At 47.4% G+C, this 25,536-nt stretch overlaps 1 protein-coding gene across 2 annotated transcripts in view; it reads right to left on the bottom strand.

Moving 5' to 3' along the window:
* Window positions 1–25,536, bottom strand: part of GSPT1 (G1 to S phase transition 1) — a 560,974-nt gene that overhangs the window by 388,604 nt on the left and 146,834 nt on the right. For both annotated transcript variants that reach the window (XM_069210181.1, XM_069210182.1), the window contains exon 6: window positions 16,425–16,502. In XM_069210181.1, the coding sequence (XP_069066282.1) occupies window positions 16,425–16,502 (78 nt within the window). The remainder of the gene's footprint in view (window positions 1–16,424; window positions 16,503–25,536) is intronic.

Here is a 25,536-nt window from a genome sequence, read left to right as displayed (position 1 = left end):
AACGGAGCATCTTTGTTTCCACATCCCCAACCAGCTTTGCAACATTTCCCCAGCCGTGCATCGTCCGAAGACAAACTCTATAGCCTGCACAAGAAGGAACCTCCCTTAGAGTGAAGGAGTCCCATTCCTGCTACCGCAGGCACCTGCAGCAAGCGGCTGCGTGGATCTCGTCATCTTGAGCTGCGTGGATCCTGCATCACGGGTCGTCAGGGGTCGTCCTCGTTGTCCTCTCTGCCAGCTGTTCAACTTTGGTGGAGGTAAGCCTTTGCCTTCCCACGCAGGACAGTACCTTCCGTGCACAGCGTCTCTTGCAGCTGCCAAGGCTTGTTTGCATCTCCGCCAAGGGATCTTCAGGCAACGTGTAACTCTAGCCCCCAGCACTCCATCGTGCAAAGCACAGCCTCCTACGCGGTTCTCCCTCTGCGTGGGATCCTCTTTTGGATTGCTGTGTGGGCTTCTGAGACTCCAGCGATCCAGTCCTGTGGGATTCCTGAGGATGCTGCCTCTCCTCCTGTGTGACTTACCCCCACACCCCAACTCCTTCCGCCCCCCCCCCCCCCCCCCGACTCCAGATGAGTCCTCTTGGGGCTTGCTGATCCCTGGCAGCACCTCTTTTCCACTGAGAATTCCTGCAACACCACCAGTCCGCAATCTTCCTTCCAGCATGGGTCTTTGTCTTCATCCACCAGGAACTCTTCTCCGGCTGCAGTGTTGACCTGTTAGTAAGCACCGTCAACCAACTCCTGCATCCACAGCTGGGTGGGTAGTAGCTCCTATCACTCCTGGACTCCACTGACTCTTAGTCTTGGTCCCCACTCTCCACAGGTCTTCTTTCTTCAGGAATCCACCGCTGGTTTTCTTGCAGTCTTGTCTGGGTGTCTTAATTATTTCCCTCCTTTTGGGTGGGTTGGTGAAATCCAGTAATCTGCGTCTAGAAGTCTTTATCAGAAGAGCAAGTTACTTACCCTTTGTAGTGCCTTCTGTGGTAGATACTATCTAGCCGCAGAATCCTTACCAACCCTTCCTGCTCAGCTAATGGATTTCTCCAAATAGGGAAAACTGAGGTCCACAGTGTCTGCACAATTGTACATCAGCAGCCTTCGTGGCTCTGCACCTCTGGCGTGAAAAGGTTGTGAGAAATTACTAATAGCGTGCTGAGCTAGCACCCATATAGGTACTGCTCAAATCACTTATGGCTTGGCCAGCGCACAGCTGAATGAAGCCACCTTTCAGCATGCAAAGATACTGCTCAAAGTTTCCAGATCCAGTCTGACTTCTGTGGAATATTCAGAGATAATGAATTTGCAGCTAGATATTCTCCACCAGATAAGGAATAAATGAAAGGAAGTAACTTGGTCAATCTTTGGTTAAAGTTCTCTGGTCTGTTCTTTCATCAGATTTGTGTCCCACCTTACAGGGTACTCTATGATTATTTGAAGAGGCGGTTTTACCAAGTACATAATTTGTTAAGGTTAACCAACATTTCTGCAATTTATGTTCACTGGATTGGCTGAGTAGGGACACATGGGCTTCTTGCTGTGCCAGCACTTTCTACCAGGGTGTGTGATGATGTTGGAATGTCAAGAAAGGGAATGCTGCACGAGCAAAAGGAGGACTTCAAATTAAATTATGTATGGCATTAAACATTTTGCACCCTCTGAAGCACCTTTTGAGCATTTTGAGTTTGCTACCATGATCTCCCAAACAACCCTACTAAATTCTCCCCCATTTATCTCACCTTTGACTCCTCCAAAACCCCTCCTGTTAGTATGATCTTCTTAGCCCTTTGCAGACTCTTCCCTCCTCTATCTCTGCTTTACTCATCTCAAGCGACATCTTATTTCTATAAAATCCCAATTAACACTTCTGGATTCTTCACTCCTCTATCCCTCCAGTACTCTAGTCAATCCAACTAACAAACTCACATACTGTAGGAAGTTGGCTCTGTATGTACTATTTCAAAGTAAGAAACAGCATGCACAGAGTCCAAGGGTTCACCTTAGAGGTAAGATAGTGGCCAAAAAAGATCATTCTAATGCTCTATTTTGTGGTTGTGTGGTCAAGCAGTAGGCTTATCAGAGGGTAGTGTTAGGCATTTGTTGTACACACACAATAAATGAGGAACACATACTCAAAGACAATTCCAGGCCAATAGGTTTTTATATAGAAAAATATATTTTCTTAGTTTATTTTAAGAACCACAGGTTCAAGATTTACAAGTAATACTTCAAATGAAAGGTATTTCACTCAGGTATCTTAGGAACATTGAATAAACACAATAGCATGTACAGTTTCAGCAAAAATGTCAATAAGCTATTTTGGAAATTGGCACAGTGCAATTTTCAACAGTTCCTGGGGAGGTAAGTTTTGGTTAGTTTTGCAGGTAAGTAAAACACCTACAGGGTTCAAAGTTGGGTCCAAGGTAGCCCACCGTTGGGGGTTCAGGGCAACCCCAAAGTCAAAGTGGTGCCCAAAACGCATAGTCTTCAATGGAGAAGGGGGTGCCCCGGTTCCAGTCTGCCAGCAGGTAAGTACCCGCAACTTCGGAGGGCAGACCGGGGGGGTTTTGTAGGGCACGGGGGGGGGAAACACAAGTCAGCACATAAAAGTACACCCTCAGCGCACAGGGGCGGCCAGGTGCAGAGTGCAAACAGGCATCGGATTTGCAATTGGTTTCAATGGGAGACCAAGGGGTCTCTTCAGCGAAGCAGGCAGGCAAGGGGGGGGGGGCTCCTCTGGGTAGCCACCACCTGGGCAAGGGAGAGGGCCACCTGGGGGTGTCGGGTGCAGAATATAAAGTCTCACGCTTACGGCGGGAAACGTGGAGTCCTTTAAAAGTTGTTTCTTTGTTGCAAGTTTCAGTCTTTGTGGAACAAGGCCACTGTCCTCGGGAGTTCTTGGTCCTTTCAGATGCAGGTTAGTCCTCTGAGGCTTCAGAGGTTGCTGGACCCTGGGGGACGTGTCGCTGTTGCAGTTTTTCTTGAAGTGGGGAGACAGGCCGGTAGGGCTGGGGCCAAAGCAGTTGGTGTCTCCGTCTTCTCTGCAGGGCTTCATGTCAGCAGTCCTTTGTCTTCAGGTTGCAGGAATCTGATTTCCTAGGTTCTGGGGACCCCTAAAAACTCAATTTAGGGGGGTGTTTAGGTCTGGGGGGGGGGTTAGTAGCCAATGGCTACTAGCCCTGAGGGTGGCTACATCCTCCTTGTGCTTCCTCCCTGAGGGGAGGGGGGCACATCCCTAATCCTATTGGGGGAATCCTCCGTCTGCAAGATGGAGGATTTCTAAAAGTCAGAGTCACTTCAGCTCAGGACACCGTAGGGGTTGTCCTGACTGGCCAGTGACGACTCCTTGTTATTCTCATTATCTCCTCCGGCCTTGCCGCCAAAAGTGGGCCCGTGGCCGGAGGGGGCGGGCATCTCCACTAGCTGGGATGCCCTGTGGCGCTGTAACAAAGGGGGTGAGCCTTTGAGGCTCACCGCCAGGTGTTACAGTTCCTGCGGGGGGGGGGGGGGGGCTTTGGGGGGGGTTTGAGAAGCACCTCCACCCAGTCCAGGCTTTGTTACTAGTCACAGAGTGACAAAGGCACTCTCCCCATGTGGCCAGCAACATGTCTGGTGTGTGACAGGCTGGCAAAACTAGTCAGCCCACACTGGAAGTCGGGTATGTTTTCAGGGGGCATCTCTAAGATGCCCTCTGGGGTGTATTTCACAATAAAATGTACACTGGCATCAGTGTGCATTCATTGTGCTGAGCAGTTTGATACCAAACTTCACAGTTTTCAGTGTAGCCATTATGGTGCTGTGGAGTTAGTGTATGACAGACTCCCAGACCATATACTCTTATGGCTACCCTGCACTTACAATGTCTAAGGTTTTGCTTAGACACTGTAGGGGCATAGTGCTCATGCGCCTATGCCCTCGCATGTGGTATAGTGCACCCTGCCTTAGGGCTGTAAGGCCTGCTAGAGGGGTGACTTATCTATGCCATGGGCAGTGTGAGGTTGGCATGGCACCCTGAGGGGAGTGCCAAGTCGACTTAGTCTTTTTCTCCCCACCAGCACACACAAGCTGGCAAGCAGGGTGTCTGTGCTGAGTGAGGGGTCTCCAGGATGGCATAAGACAAGCTGCAGCCCTTAGAGACCTTCCCTGGCATCAGGGCCCTTGGTACCAGTTACAAGGGACTTACCTGGATGCCAGGGTGTGCCAATTGTGGTGACAAAGGTACAGGTTAGGGAATGAACACTGGTGCTGGGGCCTGGTTAGCAGGCCTCAGCACACTTTCAAATCATAACTTGGCATCAACAAAGGCAAAAAGTCAGGGGGGTAACCATGCCAAGGAGGCATTTCCTTACAAATACCCTCTGCTCAAATTAACTCATAATAATACTAAAACTTTACTTCTATTTCCCTATACTAATCCACCACTAATTCCTCTTGGGTTCCGGAGTAGCATGCTACTCGCCGAAAAGCACTTCAAAGCCTCGTCAGAGGTAGTATGCATTCTAGAACACTATTACAATACAATATTGTTTGCCACTCAAGAATTTGTTGCCCTCTCGTGGTGCTCATCAGGAAGAAATTGAGCAAGCTCCTCCATTTCACCCCAGTGAAACTAGTCATATCTAGCCAGTGACACCTGTGAATTGGCAATACGCCAATGGTTAGCTGCCTGTGCAGCCATTCTTTTGCTGGTGGAATACATTTTCTTGCTCTCCTTCTCAGGCACAGGAGAGTTAACTGTGGCCTGCCGATTGGCAAGTTTTGATGCAGTGGTGGCTAGTATGGAATCTGGAGGGACCTGTGACCCAACGTATAAAGGGTCTGAGAGAACAGGCTTCCATTTCTTGTCTACTCTACGGGTGATAAACCTAGAGCGGACGGGTTCCTTGAAAATTTCAGCAGATGACAAACCATGCCAAGGAGCATCGGGAGAAATTGGATTTCTGGGAGTAGACGTGAGCATATCAAAAGAGAAAGTCCTGTTCAATAGGGTCCCTATTCAGATCCACATTGTGGAAAGTGGCTGCTCTTGCCACTACTTGCTAGTAAGATGTATTATCCTCTGGTGGTGAGGAGCGTGCAGGGTATAAGTCAGGATCATCTGACTGGATGGGGGTCAGGGTCATTAGTGCCCCATTGATCCAGGTTATGCTGTTTCCCACCCAAACTTTCACCAACATATAAAGGGGATCCTCTCCTGGAGCAGGTAAAGATAGGAGAATGATAAAGGGAGGGAGGTGGGGGAGAGGAAGGGGGTGGAGAAGAAGTTTGATCAGGAGGAGGTGTAGAAGGCTTGTGAGGTGAGCTGATAGCTTCCTCTTGATTAGTACGGGGGGAAAAGCAATAATGTGACCTGTATCACTTCCGAATATGGAGGCAGCGCTGTTGAGTGTCCAGTCTCCAGAACTGGTTCCACGTGAGATATAGCCATGGTATAGCCTAAGACTGACTGTTGTCTCTTTGCTCTGAGGTTTTTGGATCTGTGGATTTCGGTACCTAAATCTTCAGTTGGTGAGAATTGGTCGGCACAGAAGAGGAGGCAGTAGCTAGTCGCCTCGGAGCCGTAATTCAGACCGATATGGGAACAATGTCTCGGGCCAAGGTGCCGGGGGCTGGAAGCCAAAGATTGTTTTCGGAGCCGAGCTGGAAGGGGTCGGGCAGCCGAATCACATTTTCCTTGTGGCAGTGGCGGTCCAGGAGTCTCTGAAAGGGGCTTGTTTCAATGGCTTGGGGTGGGTAGGAGGTGCCATGGTATTAACAGGTTGTGCAGATGTTACCTTGTGGCTTTCGATGGTCGACTACACAGAGTTGGACTCCTGAACAGGAAATCCTCCTTCAGTTGTTGAAGTTCTTCCTGGGCCTGTTCCTCCCCAAAGTGGTCCAGACTGTCATCCGGAGTCTTGTGCGCCATTTCCAGTCAACACGCCCATCGGTCCCAAAGTGTCTTCGACCAGAAGGATCTGCAGTCATCACAAATAGCTTTCTGTCAACCAGGGGAGAAGCACAGCTTACACACCTATGTTGGTCAGTGTGGGGAAATTTTGCATGGCACAGACGACAAAAGCTAAACTGCGTTCGTTCCATCAGCTGTTACAGTGGTGGGTGCAGCATGGTGACTTAGGCCAGAGACGGTTCAAGATGCCTTGGAGGGTGCAAGGTCGGTGCACATTGACTAATGGAGACAATCGCTTAGCTAGGAATGCGTAATCAAACCCTAATACCGTTGGTGGGAGGGTGGGTCCGTTTATGGTGTACACCTATGGTGGGCCACCCTATACTGAGTCCAAGCAACCCTTAGTGATAGTGAATAGGTGTCCAGGTAGTAGAAAATCTCTAGGGGTAGCTGAGGCAAGCAGCTATAGCTTATCCAGGAGGAATGAAAAGCACTTGCAATTCCACAGTAGTCAGACAATAACTTAGTAATAAAAAAGAACCACACGTGTTGTAAAAATAAAAAGGATTCTTTATTACAACACCATTACTAAACTGAAATTGGTATATCTCCCTTTGGAGATATTACATACAATTATACACAAAATATAACCAGCAAAAATAGCACAGAAATGTACAGGGCCCTAGGGGAGGGCCAATCTATATACTAAAAAAGTGGAATGTTAAGGTGGAACTCCACTCCAGCTAAGTGTGGTGGTATGGCTGGGGCCTGTTAGAAACACCAGAAGTACGTACAGTAGGTGATCCCAGCAACCAGTAGTAAGTCAGTTATCTATTCAGTTGTCCCATAGGCTTACAGGGAGTAGTTGATGGAGTTTGTGGATATAAGAACCCTTCCCAGCAGACCCTGCAGAAATCAGCACAGGCAAGTGGATGGATGTTGACTGTCCTACCCCATGATTCCAAGAAAAGGAGAACCTACACCAGGGACCCGGATGAAGAAGGGAGAAGGAACTCTCTGAAGTTAGTGGAAGCCTCGGATTGTCCAGCTGCTTTCATGACCCACGGACCAGGCCAGTGGAACCCAGAGAATGATTCTGATGTAAAGTAACCTGCACTAGAAGGGGGATAAAGTCCAGCACCCTTAGGAGGTGCCCAGGTCGTAATGCCCACCTGCAGGAAGCCTGCCCAGTGTGTGGTGGACGCCCATGGTGTTTCACCCTATACTGGGTCCAGGCAAACCACAATTAGTGTTAAAGTGTCCAGCAGCCAGGGCTCTCTAGGGTTGCTGTGGTAAGCATCCAAGACTTATCTAGAAGGCATGTGAAGCACTTGCAATACCACAGTAGTCACACAATCACTTATAACACATGAAAGGAACCACACAGTGTTGCAAAAATAAAGGTGCTTTATTATAGGCACACCAAACTAGATTACCATTTGTGTGCTTCCCTCTGGAGACATGAGCACACAAAATATACACAGGTAACTACTTAGGAAAAGCATAAATTAGCAAGGGCCCTATAGGGGGCCAAACCATATAATTAAAAGAAATTGAATGCCAATGGGTGGCCCCCACCAGAGTGTATTAAGTAGTTTGACCAGGGCTGCTGGAGATAAATGCCAAAAGATAAGTACCTAGAAGATCCCCAGTGGCTAAGTGCCGAGAGGTAAATTACCCAGTACTCCCAGAGGCTAACATTGGGACATCGTGATTGGTCCAATGCAGAAGCAGGACCGGACCAGTGGAACCCAAGGGCGGATTCGAGGTGGACTTGCAAAAGAGGACAGAGCAAAGTCCACGCAGGAGTGTCCAGGTGGGGCAGGAGCCAATGCCCACCCTTCTGTAGCTGAAGATCCGGATCAACAGTGATGGAACAAAGTCCTGCTGCGGGGTCCAGGAGCTGCAGGGGAGCCCCAGGAGTGGCCTACAAGCTGTCCTTCGACAGTCGCTGGATTACGGATGGGTCAGTGGTCAGCAGGGCCACCAAGAAGCACAGGCAAATGCTAACGGAGCAGTTGGAGGTTTTGCAGAACTGTGGAGGACCAGCAAGGTCCTGGAGACTCGACCCTTGGAGGGGAGTCCGGGCTGACCCTCAGAAGGCAGGAGAGCCAGCAGAAGCAGTCGGGTCCCCCACACTGGCAGCAGCCACAATAAGTTGCAGTGAGGCCCAGTCACCATACCTGAACAGGAGTCCCGAGTCGCTGGAGCAGCAGAAAGGAGACTGTCCTTGCAGAGGTACAGTGCTGAGGGCCGGGGCTACTTGGGGCCTGAAGTTTCCCTCTGAGCAGGAGTCAACAAGCCTTGGTTGGTGTAACAGCCGTGGTGCACAGGGATTCTGTCCCAGTGGTGGAGTCAAACTCTCACCGTCTCCCACTTTGGAAAGAAGGCAGAGATGACGCAGGGGATCGCTTGGAACCACTACCTGTGTTGGAGAATCTTAACAGATCCAGAAAACAGAAGATCCCACCAGCTGGGCATCATTGCCTTAGGTGCCTGCAGAGGAGTGACTCCTTCCATCCAAGGGAGATTCCTTTTTGCTTCTTGGTGCAAACTGAGTCCTTGTGACCCTGGAGGATGCATAGCCTTGGATGTTGCAGAACTCTTGCAGGATCCAGATAAAATGTTGCAGTGGGAACCTTCCCACCAGAAGCAGTTTTGTTTGGTTCCAGGCGAAGACCAGCAGCTGTTCCAGAGGCCAGCTGCAGAAGATGTCTTGCAGAGAGTTCCTTGTAGAGTCTTGCACCAAATGTGCCCTTCAAATCAGTATGGTGGCGCCACTCAGAGGCCACCCCACCCCTTAGACACCTAATACACGGAGAGAGGTGGTCACACCTCTCCCTTGCAGGAAATCCTTTGTTCTGGTCCTCCGGCCTGAGCCTGGATCATCAGCAGAATGGCAGAACAGGGTCTGGGGTCAGCAGCAGTGCGGGCTGGCAGCTGGACCCCTCCCCCATAAGGCTGGAGAGGCAGAACTGGGGGATCACCTAGGGAACCTCCAGAGTACATGGTATCATACAACTAACACTGGAATCGGTGTAGATGCATTATTCCAACATGTTTGACACCAAACAGGCCTAGGTTTCGAAGTAGCTATTGTGTAGTTGAACCACTCATGTTGACCAGTGTCCACTACATACCTTAAGATGGCTTCCCAGCACTTAGTGTCCAGGAATTGGCCTGGGGTCTGTAGGGGTGCCCTGCTCTTGCAGGGGTACTCTTACACTTCGAGACATGCCTCTTGCCCTTAGACTTCAAGGGCCTACCACAGGGGTGACTTACAGGGTCTAAGTGTAGTGGTTAGGTTTGGCAGTGAAGGGGTGCATGCACCCTTTCATGCCAGCTGCAATAGCAGGCCTGCAGTTACAGTTTGCATGGGCTCCTATGGGTGGCATAATACATGCTGCAGCCCATAGGGGACCGCTGGTGAACCAACGCCCTGGGTACCTAGGCACCATATAGTAGGGACTTTCATGGGTGCACCAGTAAGCCAATTGTGGGAGTGGAAGGTAACCAACAACTAAATTTAGGGGAGAGAGCACGGTCACTGGGGTCCTGGTTAGCAGGATCCCAGTGAACTACAGTCCAAGCACACAGGCATTAGGCAAAAAGTAGGAATAACTATTACCGAAAGATGGCACTTTCCTACACCGTTGAAGAGAAGACCGAAAGAAAGATCGGAGCTAGTCGAAAGACTAAGTGAAGACACACATGTGCGAACCCGACAGACAATCTAACAAAGGAGTTGATGCCAAGCACACTATCACGAGGAGGAGTCACTCGAATCGGATTTGAAACGCTCCTTTGAAGAAAAACTTGTACTACTCCGGACTCAACACTAGATGGCAGGAGTATGCAGAGCATGTGTATCTACAGCCACACACGCCACCAAACAATAAATTCCTATTTCAGACATCTCTGTGGCTGCCACTCTGATATCAGTTCACACTCCCACTAGACATTACGGCCCTGGATTCAAACTATAGAGCACATACTCAACTGGGGGCGCTTGTTGGAGGAACCCTTTCAGGTGATTGTCGGAGCTTTTCTATTTCTTGTCTGCATTATTTGTGGGATGGCTTTTATTTTCACAGCCTATAACTATTCATGATGATTCCCTGGAAGAGAAGGGTAAGTTATTCACCTGTAACCCTAGTGCTCTTCCAGGGAAATCCTCATCATAGTCATAAGCAAACCTCCCTCCTCTCTGGGCGAGAACTATTACAACTGTGATCAGTCTCCTCCCTGGACCCCTTGATTTTCCATAAGAATGACCCAATACTGAGAGGCATTATGGGAATCAGGGCATACTGTGAGGCCCTTAAGGGCACAGTACCAGTTTTTCTCTCCTATGCGTTGCATTGCAGCCTATTAGCTAACTGTTCCAGATTCCCTTTGCTTATCCTTTTCTATGGTCACCTTTTATTTCAGTGACTATGTCATTGGCTTTTTTTTTTTTTTTTTTAAATTAAATTTCGTTGTTTTTGGCATTTTATAGGTTTCATACATAGTATGCAATGCTACAAATGTCTTTACATCTATGTATATTTGTTTAAGTGGTCCAAGATCCCACACGTTTGATGAGGATCCAAAGAAAGATCTTAAGGTTGCAACAAGTGCTCTAAATTATCCTAGGTTGACCAGAGTCATCTTATCTGTGCCGGAGAACAAAAGTGGTTGCTATGGCATCAGTGAAAGTTGGTAACATTTCTCCTCTTGCCGATTTTACTTTTTTTTTTTATATAAACAAAATGCAAATTCACTTGCCATCCAAATAAATGTCATTAAGATGTTGCTCGTTTCACTTTAAATTAAGACATGAAACGGTTGAGCAGACTAATGACTGGATAAATACAAATTAGCATGATTAGAGTGGTTGTAGCATTGGAACGTTCATTTTGTATTCATTCACTGCCCATTGCAGAATATCCCACAAAGAGAACAGAGCTGTTAAACATACACTTTAAGTGCATAGGATTTTAATGCTGTTATACAGATGTCTAGAGGGTTGAGAGAAGGAGTATTTTAAAGGGTTGTACACTGTGAAAGATTCAGTGCTATAAAATGAACAGTTTCAAATTGCTGCACTAATTAGCGGAACATGGCACTGTGTAAATGCTTTGCTGGGTTTGGCCAAGTTCCAAAAGGCAGAATGAATAAGTTACTTACCTCAGGTAACTCCTTTTCTGGTGGATACATTAACTACCAGTGGATTCCTCACCTAAAGAATTTCCCCCCACGCGCCAGCTTCAACGGAAATTTTCTTCTAGCTCTGCACGTCGACGTCACAATTGTCCGACTCGACGCCGTATGACGTCATCCAGGCAATAAGAAGCCTTCGTCAACGTGCAGATGTCAGTTATCACCATTTTTACGTGCCTTTCGAGACGAACAGGTGAACATTGACCTTGAAGAGAACATAATCGCATCAAGTAAAGTGAAACCGCAACATTTATTAAAATAAAAAAGCAAAGAAGCTCAATGCTCTTCGTGGATCCAATCAGTGGAGCCTCTCTTCCTCCTTGGATGGATGAGGTGGAGGGTAAAAGAAAGAGAGAGTAATAGACTGCCTCAAGTGAAAGGGTGTAACAATCTTCGGGAGGAAAGACGCCTTGGTCCTTAACACCACTTTGTCTCTAAAGAAGGAAAGGTATGGAGACTCTACACTAAGAGCCTGAAGCTCGCTCACTCACTCTTCTGGCCGATGTTATGGCAACCAAAAATACAGTTTTAGACGACCAGCAAACGCAAAGAACGAGAGTGCATCGGCTCAAATGGCGATCCCATTAGAAATGGCAGTAGTAAATTAAGATCCCACTGTGGCATAACAAACAAAGTGGGCGGATACCTATTTGTGAGACCCTTAACGAACCTCAAAACAGGAGGTGATTTAAACAAGGAGGGTTGATCTGGGAGGCACAGAAAAGCCGACAGCGCTGATAAATAGCCCTTAACTGTGGCAACTGCACAACCCTTCTGTGCCAAGGAAAGAGCAAATAATAATATGTCAGACAAGTGAGCCTTTAAGGGATTAATTTGGTTCTCTCCACACCACCCTACAAATCTGGCCCGCCTGCATGCGTAGATCGATTTGGTGGAGTGTCGCCTGGCCGATAAAATAACATCCACCACTTCTGGCGGGAGAGAAAAAGCACTCAGATTGCCCAGTTCAATCTCCAGGCATGAAGGTGCAGACTCTGGAGGTGGGGGTGTAGAATCTGCCCCTGCGACTGCGAGAGGTCTACCCTGTAAGGAAGACGGAGCGGAGGGCACAGAGAGAGTTGGAGAAGGTCCGAATACCACACCCTTCTCGGCCAATCCGGGGCGATCAAGATAACCTGGGCCCCGTCTTGACGGATCTTCCTCAGAACTCGAAGAATTAGGGGAATGGGAGGAAATACGTAAAGCAACTAACCCTTCCAGGATATCTGAAACACGTCCCCCAAAGCTCCTTGCACTGGATACTGGAGGCTGCAAAACAACAGGCACTGCGCATTCTCCTGAGTAGCAAATAGATCTATCTGCGGACACCCCCACATCTGGAAGATGTAAAGAACCAGATCCGGATGAATACGCCACTCGTGGTCGACCAAGATGAGTCGACTGAGAACATCCGCACGTACGTTCAGAACCCCAACCAAATGATTTGCTACCAAGCAAATCTTGTGGTCCTGAAGCCAGGACCAGAGTCGAAGAGCTTCTCTGCAGAGAAGATACAACCCCACTCCTCCCAGCTTGTTTATATACCACATAGCGGTAGTGTTGTCCGTCAGGACCTGGACTGACGGACCGCGAAGGGAAGGGAGAAAGGCCTTGAGTGCCAGACGTACCACCCGCAAATCCAACAGATGGATGTGAAACCTCTGTTCCACTGGAGACCAAAGGCCTTTGATCTCCAGGTCCCTCAGATGAGCTCCCCCACTCTAGAGTGGAAGCATCCGTTACAATTGTGGCCACTGGCGGAGGCAGTGAGAACGGCCTTCCTTGCGACAGGTTGCCTACCGCAGCCCACCACTGAAGATCCACTGCAGTGTCTCTGGAGATCCTGATCGAATCCTCAAGATCTCCTTTATGCTGAAACCACTGCCTACGGACGCACCCCTGAATAGCCCTCATGTGCCAGCGTGCATGAGTGACCAGCAGTATGCAAGAAGCAAACAGACCGAGCAGACGAAGGACCTTGAGGACTGGAACTACCACTCCATTTCGAAACATTGGAATCAACGCCTGAATGTCATGAACCCGCTGGGGCGGAGGAAAGGCCCGATTCAATGTAGTGTCCAGTACTGCCCCTATGAACAGGAGGCGTTGAGAGGGCTCCAGGTGAGATTTGGGCACACTGATCGAAAAACCCAGGTCGAACAACAACTGAGTTGTCGACTGCAGGTGACGCCGCACGAGCTCTGGAGTCTTGGCTTTGATCAACCAATCGTCCAGATAGGGAAACACCGCTATCCCTTTTCTTCTGAGCTCTGCCGCAACCACCGCCATTACCTTCGTGAAGACTCGAGGTGCTGAAGTAAGACCAAACGGGAGGACCGCAAACTGATAATGCTGCAACCCCACTACAAACCGGAGATACTTCGTGTGCGATTTGAGGATGGTAAAATGGAAGTACGCATCCTGCAAATTGACAGACACCATCCAATCTCCTTCGTTCAATGCCAAAAGAACCTGTGATAGGGTCAGCATCTTGAACTTTCATGTTTGAGGAACCAATTCAAAATCCTCAGGTCCAGGATTGGCCTCAACCGACCATTCTTTTTGGGGATCAGGAAGTATCTTGAATAACAGCCCTGACCCCCTCTCCTGCTCCGGAACCAACTCCACTGCGCCCTTTGACAAAAGGGATAACACCTCCTGTTGAAGCAACAGAAGATGGTCGTCCGAACAGAAGGATGGGCGGGGAGGGAAGGGAGGAGGGAATTCCCAAAAGGGAAGAGCATACCCCTTCTTCACAATGTCGATGCCCCAGGTGTCTGATGTTATAAGCTCCCACATGTGAAGAAATCGGGCAAGTCTACCCCCTACCGGAAACACGTGAGCAGGGAGTGGTGGAGGACTAAGGCTGCTTTCCCTGCTGCACCTCTCCTGAGGAAGAGGAAGAGACAGAGTGCTGCTGGGTGGCCCCTCTAGTTCGTACTCTACCCCTGCCTCTGAAGGATCTGTAAGGTAGGGATCCTGCAGATTGTTGTGCCGCCTGGACCCTGCCACGAAAAGGAGCCACGACCAAAACCTCTAAAATTTTCTAAAAGATCTAAAGGTAGAGGAAGTGGCTGCTTGAAGTCCCAACAACCTCGCTGTGGCTCAGCTCTCTTTAAAGCGTTCAAGCGCAGAACCTGCTTTTGTCCCAAATAGTTTTTCTTCTTCAAAAGGCATGTCCAGGAGAGTAGCCTGCACATCCGGGGAGAAACCGGATGAACGCAGCCAACCCTGTCTCCTCGTCACTATGGATGTACCCATAGCTCTTGCCACGGAGTCAGAGGTGTCCAACCCAGATTGAATCACCTGGGTCGCCGCCGCCTGAGCGTCCGTTAATAGATGCAACACCTCCTGTGGCAACTCAGGATGACCCATAGCCTCCTCCATAAGGACATGAATATAACCCCCCAAAATGCAAATCGCATTGGTCGATTTCAAGGCCATACTGCACGAAGAAAAGGCCTTCTTTGCTGCCTGGTCCATTTTCCTAAACTCAGTGTCCGCAGGGGTCCCGGGGAACGAACCAGGAGCTGATCGAGAGGAGCACCATGCCTGAACAACCAAACTCTCCGGAGTTGGATGTTGAGAGAAAGACCGTGTCACCTGGAGCCGTACGATAGCGTCTCGCTACCGCCCTGTTGACGGCTGTTGAAGTCACTGGCTTCCTCCAGATATCTTTTATGGGGTCCAAAAGAGCCTCATTGAAGGGCAAGAGAGTCTCCGCCACCACCGACACCGGATGCAGCACTTCAGTGAGGTTTCTTTTCACCTCTGCAGCAGGAAGATGAAGGTCCAAAAAGTCTGCAGCCTTCCTTACTACCGCATGAAATGGAGCTTCCTCAGTATACTCCCCAGGGGAAGCCAAATCCCATTCAGGGGAAGTGTCAATGCCACTTGCTGTTTACCAAGCCTTGGAAATCACCCGAAGGCTCCAAAATCTCATCTCCCTCCAAATGTTGTCTGCTGTATTCCTCTTCCTCCAGAGGCCGTAAAGCCAATCTCCTGGATCGGAGCCTGGATTCGAGTCCCGGCGTCTTCGCCGGCGCCACTCTTCGGATCCATCCGACGCCGGACCCTCCGGCGCCACAGGCAATTTTACTGTAGACTGGATCTGTGGAGAATCCACCGGTGCCGGGACAGCAGACGTTGTTGGCGTCACAGGTCTCCTGGGCGACGCCAAGGGCATTGGTGCCGAAGCGGCCCCAGAAGGAAGAAAGGGCATAAAGGGTGTTGGCTTGTAAGGAGCCGGAGCACCCAAGTTAAAAGCCAAAGGGCCTCAAGGACCCGCATGCCCTCCACCAGGTGCCATGGTGGAAAAGATATTGAACATTGCATTTAAAAATGCAGCGGGATCCTTACCCGGCGCCGGGAAAGCCGGATAAGCCTGTGGAACCGGCACCGGCATAGAGGCAGAGGATGGACCAGGCATCTCCTGCTCCAGAGAAGCCTCCGGCTCCTGATGAGGCTCGACTTCAAATACTGACAAGGGTGAAGACGGAGAAGCCGGAGTCGCTGGAGGCGGAGGCGTGATGGTCAGGCTAACCTCCCACGTCAGATGGCGCCAAGCTGACAGAAATCTGGATCTGGACCTGGATCGGCCCCTGCTCAATCGGCACCAAGACTCGTGACGGCGCAGAGAGTCCCCGTGGCGTCGATGAGACTTCAAAGAAGACTCTATACGATGAAGCTTTTCCTTCCTTTTCTTGGAACAGGCCAGGAATAACTTTGCCTCCCTCTCCTTAAGTGCCTTAGGATTCATGCGTTGACACGATCCGCATGACTCGACCTCATGGTCGGAACTAAGGCACCATAAACAATTTTCATGGGGGTCCGTGACCGACATCCGACCCCCACACTGGTTACAAGGTTTAAAGACAGATTTTCTCGGCTGGGACATTGTAACACCGAAGTGCAACTGTAGCTCCCTATCAGCCTAGAAGAAAAACCGTTACTCGAAGGCACGGAAAAAAGGGAACTGACATCTGCACGTCGACGAGGGCTTCTTATTGCCTGGATGACATCATACGGCGTCACATGGAATCGGGCAATTGTGACGTCGACGTGCAGAGCTAGAAGAAAATTTCCGTCGAAGCTGGCGTGTGGGGGATAATTCTTTAGGTGAGAAATCCACAGGTAGGTGTATCCATCAGAACTAGATTTACTCTATTTTGACCATGGATATTGTACATATTGTACAGTTACAAAGACTGTAAAAACAAGCAAATGCTACAAAAGAAGTGTATACTTAAGAGCAGGGATGTCTAGAAAAGTTCAATAAGTATCTATTGAAAATAAGAGCCCCAGAAAGCAACTGATTAAGAATACACCCATACCATGTTTCTCTGTTTTTTTCTTTAGCTTCTCTTTCGTATTTTTCAAGTGTTCTTTTGTCAACCATCCCTGTTAAATACCTGTAAACATAACACAAAAGGGTGATTAAGGTGTTAATATCAAAGTTGAACCAAAACTCACTATTCAATCCCCAAACATCACCCCCACCACCAATTAGTAGCATAACAGTCAATTTAGTGCTCACAAACAAAGCGTGCTTTTTGATGGCAAAAATAAGTTTGACCAATGAATGCATAACATAAAAGTTGCTATATTCAAAAGTATGTTTTAAAGATGAATAGCTTTTTAGTTCCATAATTCTGATTCACAGTACGTTTTCTTCGAACGGGAACAATGACCACATCCAATGTAGTCTATATAAGACTGAACAGACTTGCAATTACATTACAGCAGCATCAGTCGACGTCAGTAGCCAGATATTCACAGTTCTCTCCATTATGTGAACAAAAGGGTCAGCACAAACAGTACAGAATTGGGAGTCAATCTCACAAATCAATTGTGAAGACCAATCCGTTAATAAAGTGTGTCTGGTCTCACATGCATTAGTTAAAGAAAGACTTTCAGATGCCCAATTATGGCCTTCAGATACAGGACAGGTCAGTGTGTTCTCTTTTAATGCAGGTTCTATTTGAGGCTAAAGTAACTCTCGCTGTTCCGTTTCAATCTGTAATCAGTCCAGTGGTAGTCACTTTGAAGTAAGAAAATAGGTACCAACCAATGTATGGCAGTACTAAGGAATAACAGTGCATAAGAAGCCCAACATCGCTATCACAACATCAAAAACGAGAGATATGAAATCAAATTAAAAAGGTGTGAAATTAGTAACTATCAGGAGAAACCCACCACCGACTCAAGGGGGCACAACAACAAAGTGCAAAAGTGGCTGTGAGAGCAGCCAATAAACGTTCTGCACATATATATGACTATTCAACACATATTTTGAAGCTATTGTAACAGGCATCAGAGGAGAAGATTGTTCTATTGGTATTTCAACTGAGTGGTATACAAAAGGACCTGGTCAAACACCCTATCTTCTACAAACCTGTTTCAGCATCAATAAACCCCTAAATAGGGTTGCTTTTGAAGGACCACAATATATAAATGTATTTAAGAGCCAATTATTTTACACCATTCAACCGAAGGCATCATTAAAGGAAGTAGCTGGGTTATTATTACTATTAAAATGGGCAAACTTTGAACTGCACATTTGCGCTCTATCTGGCCTTAATGATTCTACACTACTACCTTTTCTCCAGCTACAAGTAAACCTGGCAACAACTACGGGCTGCTGTATCATTTCAGGGGATTTAAACTGCATTATCTTTTCACACCTAGATACTATAAATATCAATTGGCATATCAATATGGTCCAAGTTAGGAATGCCATTTCATCTGTGATCGGCAGACTGACATTATCGAACAATGGAGATGAAAGCATTCCCAGGCCTTAGTACACTCGTACTTAACAACAGTATACAAATAATATTCTAAAACCCAATCGCTTCTACATTAGGCGCACACTAATAACCCCAGGAGTTAAATCCCATCAAACAGTCATCGGGTCATGCTCTGGTAACATTATACACAATGCACGTAGGTGAACTGCAAGTGAAGTGCATAGAACACACTGGTCATGTACTGTGCATTTTTAAAAGATGAAACTTGTATTACACAATTAAGGGCACAGGTCAAAATATTTCTAGCAGAGAATATCCAATCAGCGCCAGAACAAATGATTTGTGTTACTTTGAAGGACATTCTGTGGTTTAACAATAATCCACAAAGCAGAGGCAAAAGAATGCTCAGGTAGCAACACTTCAAACCATACTAGCTGCACTGGAAGAACAACATACTGGAAGTATACTAGCTCAGCAGTAAACACTATATGGGCTGAACTGACAAGTTTAGAAACCAAAGATGTTAATACTGCCTAAGCCAGTCAACAACTCATGGAATAAAGATACGATTTGTAGAGGAGAATAAAGCAGGGATTTTACTAGTAGTAGAAAGATTCTTTTGCAGTTTCATCCCCACTTTTTGATGGTTACTGTAAAGAAATGGCTCCCTGTTGCAGTTACCCCCCACTTTTTGCCTGATACTGATGCTGACTTGACTGAGAAGAGTGCTGGGACCCTGCTAACCAGGCCCCAGCACCAGTGTTCCTTCACCTAAAATGTACTTTTGTATCCACAATTGGCAGACCCTGGCATCCAGATAAGTCCCTTGTAACTGGTACTTCTAGTACCAAGGGCCCTGATGCCAAGGAAGGTCTCTAAGGGCTGCAGCATGTCTTATGCCACCCTGGAGACCTCTCACTCAGCACAGACACACTGCTTGCCAGCTTGTGTGTGCTAGTGAGAACAAAACGAGTAAGTCGACATGGCACTCTCCTCAGGGTGCCATGCCAGCCTCTCACTGCCTATGCAGTATAGGTAAGACACCCCTCTAGCAGGCCTTACAGCCCTAAGGCAGGGTGCACTATACCATAGGTGAGGGTACCAGTGCATGAGCATGGTACCCCTACAGTGTCTAAACAAAACCTTAGACATTGTAAGTACAGGGTAGCCATAAGAGTATATGGTCTGGGAGTCTGTCAAACACGAACTCCACAGCACCATAATGGCTACACTGAAAACTGGGAAGTTTGGTATCAAACTTCTCAGCACAATAAATGCACACTGATGCCAGTGTACATTTTATTGTAAAATACACCACAGAGGGCACCTTAGAGGTGCCCCCTGAAACTTAACCGACTGTGTGTAGGCTGACTAGTTCCAGCAGCCTGCCACACCAGAGACATGTTGCTGGCCCCATGGGGAGAGTGCCTTTGTCACTCTGAGGCCAGTAACAAAGCCTGCACTGGGTGGAGATGCTAACACCTCCCCCAGGCAGGAGCTGTAACACCTGGCGGTGAGCCTCAAAGGCTCTCCCCTTTGTCACAGCCCAGCAGGGCACTCCAGCTTAGTGGAGTTGCCCGCCCCCTCCGGCCACGGCCCCCACTTTTGGCGGCAAGGCTGGAGGGAACAAAGAAAGCAACAAGGAGGAGTCACTGGCCAGTCAGGACAGCCCCTAAGGTGTCCTGAGCTGAGGTGACTGACTTTTAGAAATCCTCCATCTTGCAGATGGAGGATTCCCCCAATAGGGTTAGGATTGTGACCCCCTCCCCTTGGGAGGAGGCACAAAGAGGGTGTACCCACCCTCAGGGCTAGTAGCCATTGGCTACTAACCCCCCAGACCTAAACATGCCCTTAAATTTAGTATTTAAGGGCTACCCTGAACCCTAGAAAATCAGATTCCTGCAACTACAAGAAGAAGGACTGCCTAGCTGAAAACCCCTGCAGAGGAAGACCAGAAGACAACTGCCTTGGCTCCAGAAACTCACCGGCCTGTCTCCTGCCTTCCAAAGATCCTGCTCCAGCGACGCCTTCCAAAGGGACCAGCGACCTCGACATCCTCTGAGGACTGCCCCTGCTTCGAAAAGACAAGAAACTCCCGAGGACAGCGGACCTGCTCCAAGAAAAGCTGCAACTTTGTTCCCAGCAGCTTTAAAGGTCCCTGCAAGCTCCCCGCAAGAAGCGTGAGACTTGCAACACTGCACCCGGCGACCCCGACTCGGCTGGTGGAGATCCAACACCTCAGGAGGGACCCCAGGACTACTCTGATACTGTGAGTACCAAAACCTGTCCCCCCTGAGCCCCCACAGCGCCGCCTGCAGAGGGAATCCCGAGGCTTCCCCTGACCGCGACTCTTTGAATCCTAAGTCCCGACGCCTGGGAGAGACCCTGCACCCGCAGCCCCCAGGACCTGAAGGACCGGACTTTCACTGGAGAAGTGACCCCCAGGAGTCCCTCTCCCTTGCCCAAGTGGAGGTTTCCCCGAGGAACCCCCCCCTTGCCTGCCTGCAGCGCTGAAGAGATCCCGAGATCTCTCATAGACTAACATTGCGAACCCGACGCCTGTTTCTACACTGCACCCGGCCGCCCCCGCGCTGCTGAGGGTGAAATTTCTGTGTGGGCTTGTGTCCCCCCCGGTGCCCTACAAAACCCCCCTGGTCTGCCCTCCGAAGACGCGGGTACTTACCTGCAAGCAGACCGGAACCGGGGCACCCCCTTCTCTCCATTCTAGCCTATGTGTTTTGGGCACCACTTTGAACTCTACACCTGACCGGCCCTGAGCTGCTGGTGTGGTAACTTTGGGGTTGCTCTGAACCCCCAACGGTGGGCTACCTTGGACCAAGAACTAACCCCTGTAAGTGTCTTACTTACCTGGTTAACCTAACAAATACTTACCTCCCCTAGGAACTGTGAAAATTGCACTGTGTCCACTTTTAAAACAGCTATTTGTGAATAACTTGAAAAGTATACATGCAATTTTGATGATTTGAAGTTCCTAAAGTACTTACCTGCAATACCTTTCGAATGAGATATTACATGTAGAATTTGAACCTGTGGTTCTTAAAATAAACTAAGAAAAGATATTTTTCTATACAAAAACCTATTGGCTGGATTTGTCTCTGAGTGTGTGTACCTCATTTATTGTCTATGTGTATGTACAACAAATGCTTAACACTACTCCTTGGATAAGCCTACTGCTCGACCACACTACCACAAAATAGAGCATTAGTATTATCTATTTTTACCACTATTTTACCTCTAAGGGGAACCCTTGGACTCTGTGCATGCTATTCCTTACTTTGAAATAGCACATACAGAGCCAACTTCCTACAGTTACCTAGAAGAGGTTTTCTTCATTTTGGTGTCATTTTAAAGAGTTAAGTTTATACTATTTTTATAAGTACTGGTTGTAGGAAGCCAGCTCTGTATACATTATATAAAAATGACATATTGTGTACAGAGTCCAGGGCTTCCCCAGAGGCTAAAGTAGAGAATACCAATGCTCTTTTGTGGTTGTGTGGTCGAGCAGTTAGGCTCATCACAGGGTAGTGCAACGCATTTGTTGTACACACACAGGCAATACATGAAGCACACACTCAATGACTAACTAAAATATTGAAAATGTCACTTACCCAGTGTACATCTGTTCGTGGCATTAGTCGCTGCAGATTCACATGTTTGGCACAGTCCGCTGCCTGGTGTTGGGCTCGGAGTATTACAAGTTGTTTTTCTTCGAAGAAGTCTTTTTGGTCACGGGACCGAAGGACTCCTCCCTCCTCGGCTCCATTGCGCATGGGCGTCGACTCCATCTTAGATTGTTTTCCCCGCAGAGGGTGAGGATGGAGTTGTTTGGTATAAATAGTGCCCATGCAATGGAGTGAATATGTATGTACGTTAAGAGTTTCTAATAATTATTTACAAATGTTCAGATGTTTAAGATTTATGATCTACTTCTAAACGGCTACAGGCTTCCCGGGGAGGTGGGAGGGTACATGTGAATCTGCAGCGACTAATGCCACGAACAGATGTACACTGGGTAAGTGACATTTTCAGTTCGATGGCATATGTTGCTGCAGATACACATGTTTGGCATAGACTATAAAGCAGTTACCTCCCCTAAAAGCGGTGGTTTAGCCTGTAGGAGTTGAAGTAGTTTGGAATAATGTTCTTAGTACAGCTTGGCCCACTGTAGCTTGTTGTGCATTTAGTACGTCTACACAGTAGTGTTTAGTAAACGTATGAGGCGTAGACCAGGTTGCAGCCTTACATATTTCGCTCATAGGAATGTTTCCTAGAAAGGCCATTGTAGCACCTTTCTTTCTGGTTGAGTGTGCCTTTGGTGTAATAGGCAATTCTCTTTTGGCTTTAAGATAGCATGTTTGAATGCATCTGACTATCCATCTAGCAATGCCTTGTTTAGAGATTGGATTTCCTATGTGTGGTTTTTGAAAAGCTATGAACAGTTGTTTTGTTTTCCTGATTAGCTTTGTTCTGTCAATGTAATACATTAGTGCTCTTTTGATGTCTAATGTATGTAGTGCCCTTTCAGCCACATAATTTGGTTGTGGGAAGAACACTGGCAATTCTACTGTTTGATTTAAATGGAATGGTGAGATTACTTTTGGCAGAAATTTTGGATTTGTTCTTAGAACTATTTTATTGTTGTGTATTTGAATAAATGGTTCTTGTATGGTAAATGCCTGTATTTCACTTACTCTTCTGAGGGATGTGATTGCAATGAGAAATGCGACCTTCCAGGTTAGATATTGCATTTCACAGGAATGCATGGGTTCGAAAGGTGGACCCATGAGTCTTGTTAAGACGATGTTAAGATTCCATGAAGGAACTGGTGGTGTTCTTGGTGGTATAATTCTTTTTAGCCCTTCCATGAATGCTTTAATAACTGGTATTCTAAATAGAGACGATGAATGAGTAGTTTGTAGGTAAGCAGATATTGCTGCGAGGTGTATTTTTATAGATGAAAAAGCGAGATTTGCTTTTTGCAAATGTAGTAAGTATCCTACTATGTCTTTAGTAGAGGCATGTAATGGTTGTATTTGATTGGCATGGCAGTAGTAAACAAATCTTTTCCACTTAGATGCATAGCAGTGTCTAGTGGAAGGTTTTCTAGCTTGTTTTATGACCTCCATGCATTCTTGTGTGAGGTCTATGTGTCCGAATTCTAGGATTTCAGGAGCCAAATTGCCAGATTCAATGATGCTGGGTTTGGATGCCTGATCTGTTGTTTGTGTTGTGTTAACAGATCTGGCCTGTTGGGTAGTTTGACATGCGGTACTAGTGAAAGGTCTAGTAGAGTTGTATACCAAGGTTGTCTTGCCCATGTGGGTGCTATCAGTATGAGTTTGAGTTGGTTTTGACTCAACTTGTTTACTAGATATGGAAGGAGAGGGAGAGGGGGAAAAGCGTACGCAAATATCCCTGACCAACTCATCCATAGAGCATTGCCTTGTGATTCGCGGTGTGGGTACCTGGATGCGAAGTTTTGGCATTTTGAGTTTTCTTTTGTTGCGAACAAATCTATCTGGGGTGTTCCCCAAATTTGAAAGTACTTGTTCAGAACTTGGGGGTGAATTTCCCATTCGTGGACTTGTTGGTGGTCTCGCGAAAGGTTGTCTGCTAGTTGGTTTTGTATTCCTGGAATAAATTGTGCTATTAGGCGAATGTTGTTGTGAATCGCCCACTGCCAAATTTTTTGTGTTAGGAGGCACAATTGTGTTGAGTGTGTTCCTCCTTGTTTGTTTAAATAATACATTGTTGTCATGTTGTCTGTTTTGACAAGAATGTATTTGTGTGTTATTATGGGTTGGAAGGCTTTTAACGCTAGAAATACTGCTAACAGTTCTAGGTAATTGATATGAAATTTTGTTTCGTGTATATCCCATTGTCCTTGAATGCTGTGGTGATTGAGGTGTGCTCCCCACCCTGTCATGGAAGCATCTGTTGTTATAACGTATTGAGGCACTGGGTCCTGAAATGTCCGCCCTTTGTTTAAATTTTTGCTGTTCCACCATAGAAGCGAGAGGTATGTTTGGCGGTCTACCAACACCAGATTTTGAAGTTGACCCTGTGCTTGTGACCATTGTGATGCTAGACACTGTTGTAAGGGTCGCATGTGTAGTCTTGCGTTTGGGACAATGGCTATGCATGATGACATCATGCCTAGAAGTTTTAGCACAAATTTTGCTTGTATCTTTTGGTTTGGAAACATAGCACTTATTACCTTGTGGAATGCCTGCACTCTTTGTGGACTTGGAGTGGCAATTCCTTTTGATGTGTTGATGGTTGCTCCTAGATATTGTTGTGTTTGACACGGTTCTAGGTGTGATTTTGTATAGTTGATGGAAAACCCCAGTTTGCGAAGGGTTTGTATGACAAATGTGGTGTCGTTTGCGCATTTTTTTACTGTGTTGGTCTTGATTAGCCAATCGTCTAGGTAAGGGAACACATGTATCTGTTGTCTCCTGATGTGTGCTGCTACTACTGCTAGACATTTTGTGAACACTCTTGGTGCAGTTGTTATTCCGAATGGCAACACCTTGAATTGGTAATGTATTCCTTTGAATACGAACCGTAGGTACTTTCTGTGAGAAGGGTGTATTGGTATATGAAAGTACGCATCCTTTAGGTCTAATGTGGTCATGTAATCTTGCTGTTTGAGCAGTGGAATGATGTCTTGTAGTGTGACCATGTGAAAATGGTCCGATATGATGTAGGTATTTAGTGTCCTGAGATCTAATATTGGTCTTAATGTTTTGTCTTTTTTTGGAATTAGAAAGTACAGGGAGTAAACTCCTGTGTTTTTTTGTTGTACTGGTACTAACTCTATTGCATCCTTTTGCAGTAGTGCTTGAACTTCTAGTCCTAAAAGTTCTAAATGTTGTGGTGACATTTTGCGTGTTTTTGGAGGGATGTTTGGTGGGAATTTGTGGAATTCTATGCAATAGTCATGTTGGATTATTGCTAATACCCAATTGTCTGTTGTAATCTGCTGCCAAGATTGGTAGAATTGGCTTAGTCTTCCCCCCACTGGTGTTGAGTGAAGGGGTTGCGTGACTTGAAAGTCACTGTTTAGGTGGAGGTGTTTTTGGAGTCTGGAATCTTCCCCTACTCCTTGGGAATTGACCCCCCCGATATCCCCTGAAACCTCCCCTTTGGAAGGAACCCTGATATGGTGTGGTTCTTGTTTGTTGGCTGGTGGTGTCTGTGGGTTGGCCACGAAACCCCCCTCTAAATGGAGTTTTTCTGAAAGAGCCTCTGCTCTGCGGGGAGTAGAGTGCGCCCATGGCCTTGGCCGTGTCTGTGTCCTTTTTAAGTTTTTCAATGGCTGTATCCACTTCAGAGCCAAAAAGTTGTTTCTCGTTGAAGGGCATATTAAGGACAGCCTGCTGGATTTCAGGTTTGAAGCCTGAAGTGCGTAGCCAAGCATGTCTCCTTATGGTGACAGCAGTGTTGACTGTTCTTGCTGCAGTATCGGCTGCGTCTAGTGAAGAGCGGATTTGATTGTTTGAGATCGTTTGTCCCTCTTCCACTATTTGCTGCGCCCTTTTTTGGTATTCCTGGGGAAGATGGTCTACGAGAAGTTGCATCTCGTCCCAGTGTGCGCGGTCATATCTGGCCAGCAGCGCTTGTGAATTTGCGATGCGCCACTGGTTGGCTGCCTGTGATGCTACTCTTTTCC

This window comes from Pleurodeles waltl, chromosome 10 (genome assembly GCF_031143425.1).
Source record: "Pleurodeles waltl isolate 20211129_DDA chromosome 10, aPleWal1.hap1.20221129, whole genome shotgun sequence".
Lineage (NCBI taxonomy): Eukaryota > Metazoa > Chordata > Amphibia > Caudata > Salamandridae > Pleurodeles > Pleurodeles waltl.
Note: the sequence above shows the minus strand (reverse complement) of the source record. Positions and strands in the feature narration are given on the sequence as shown.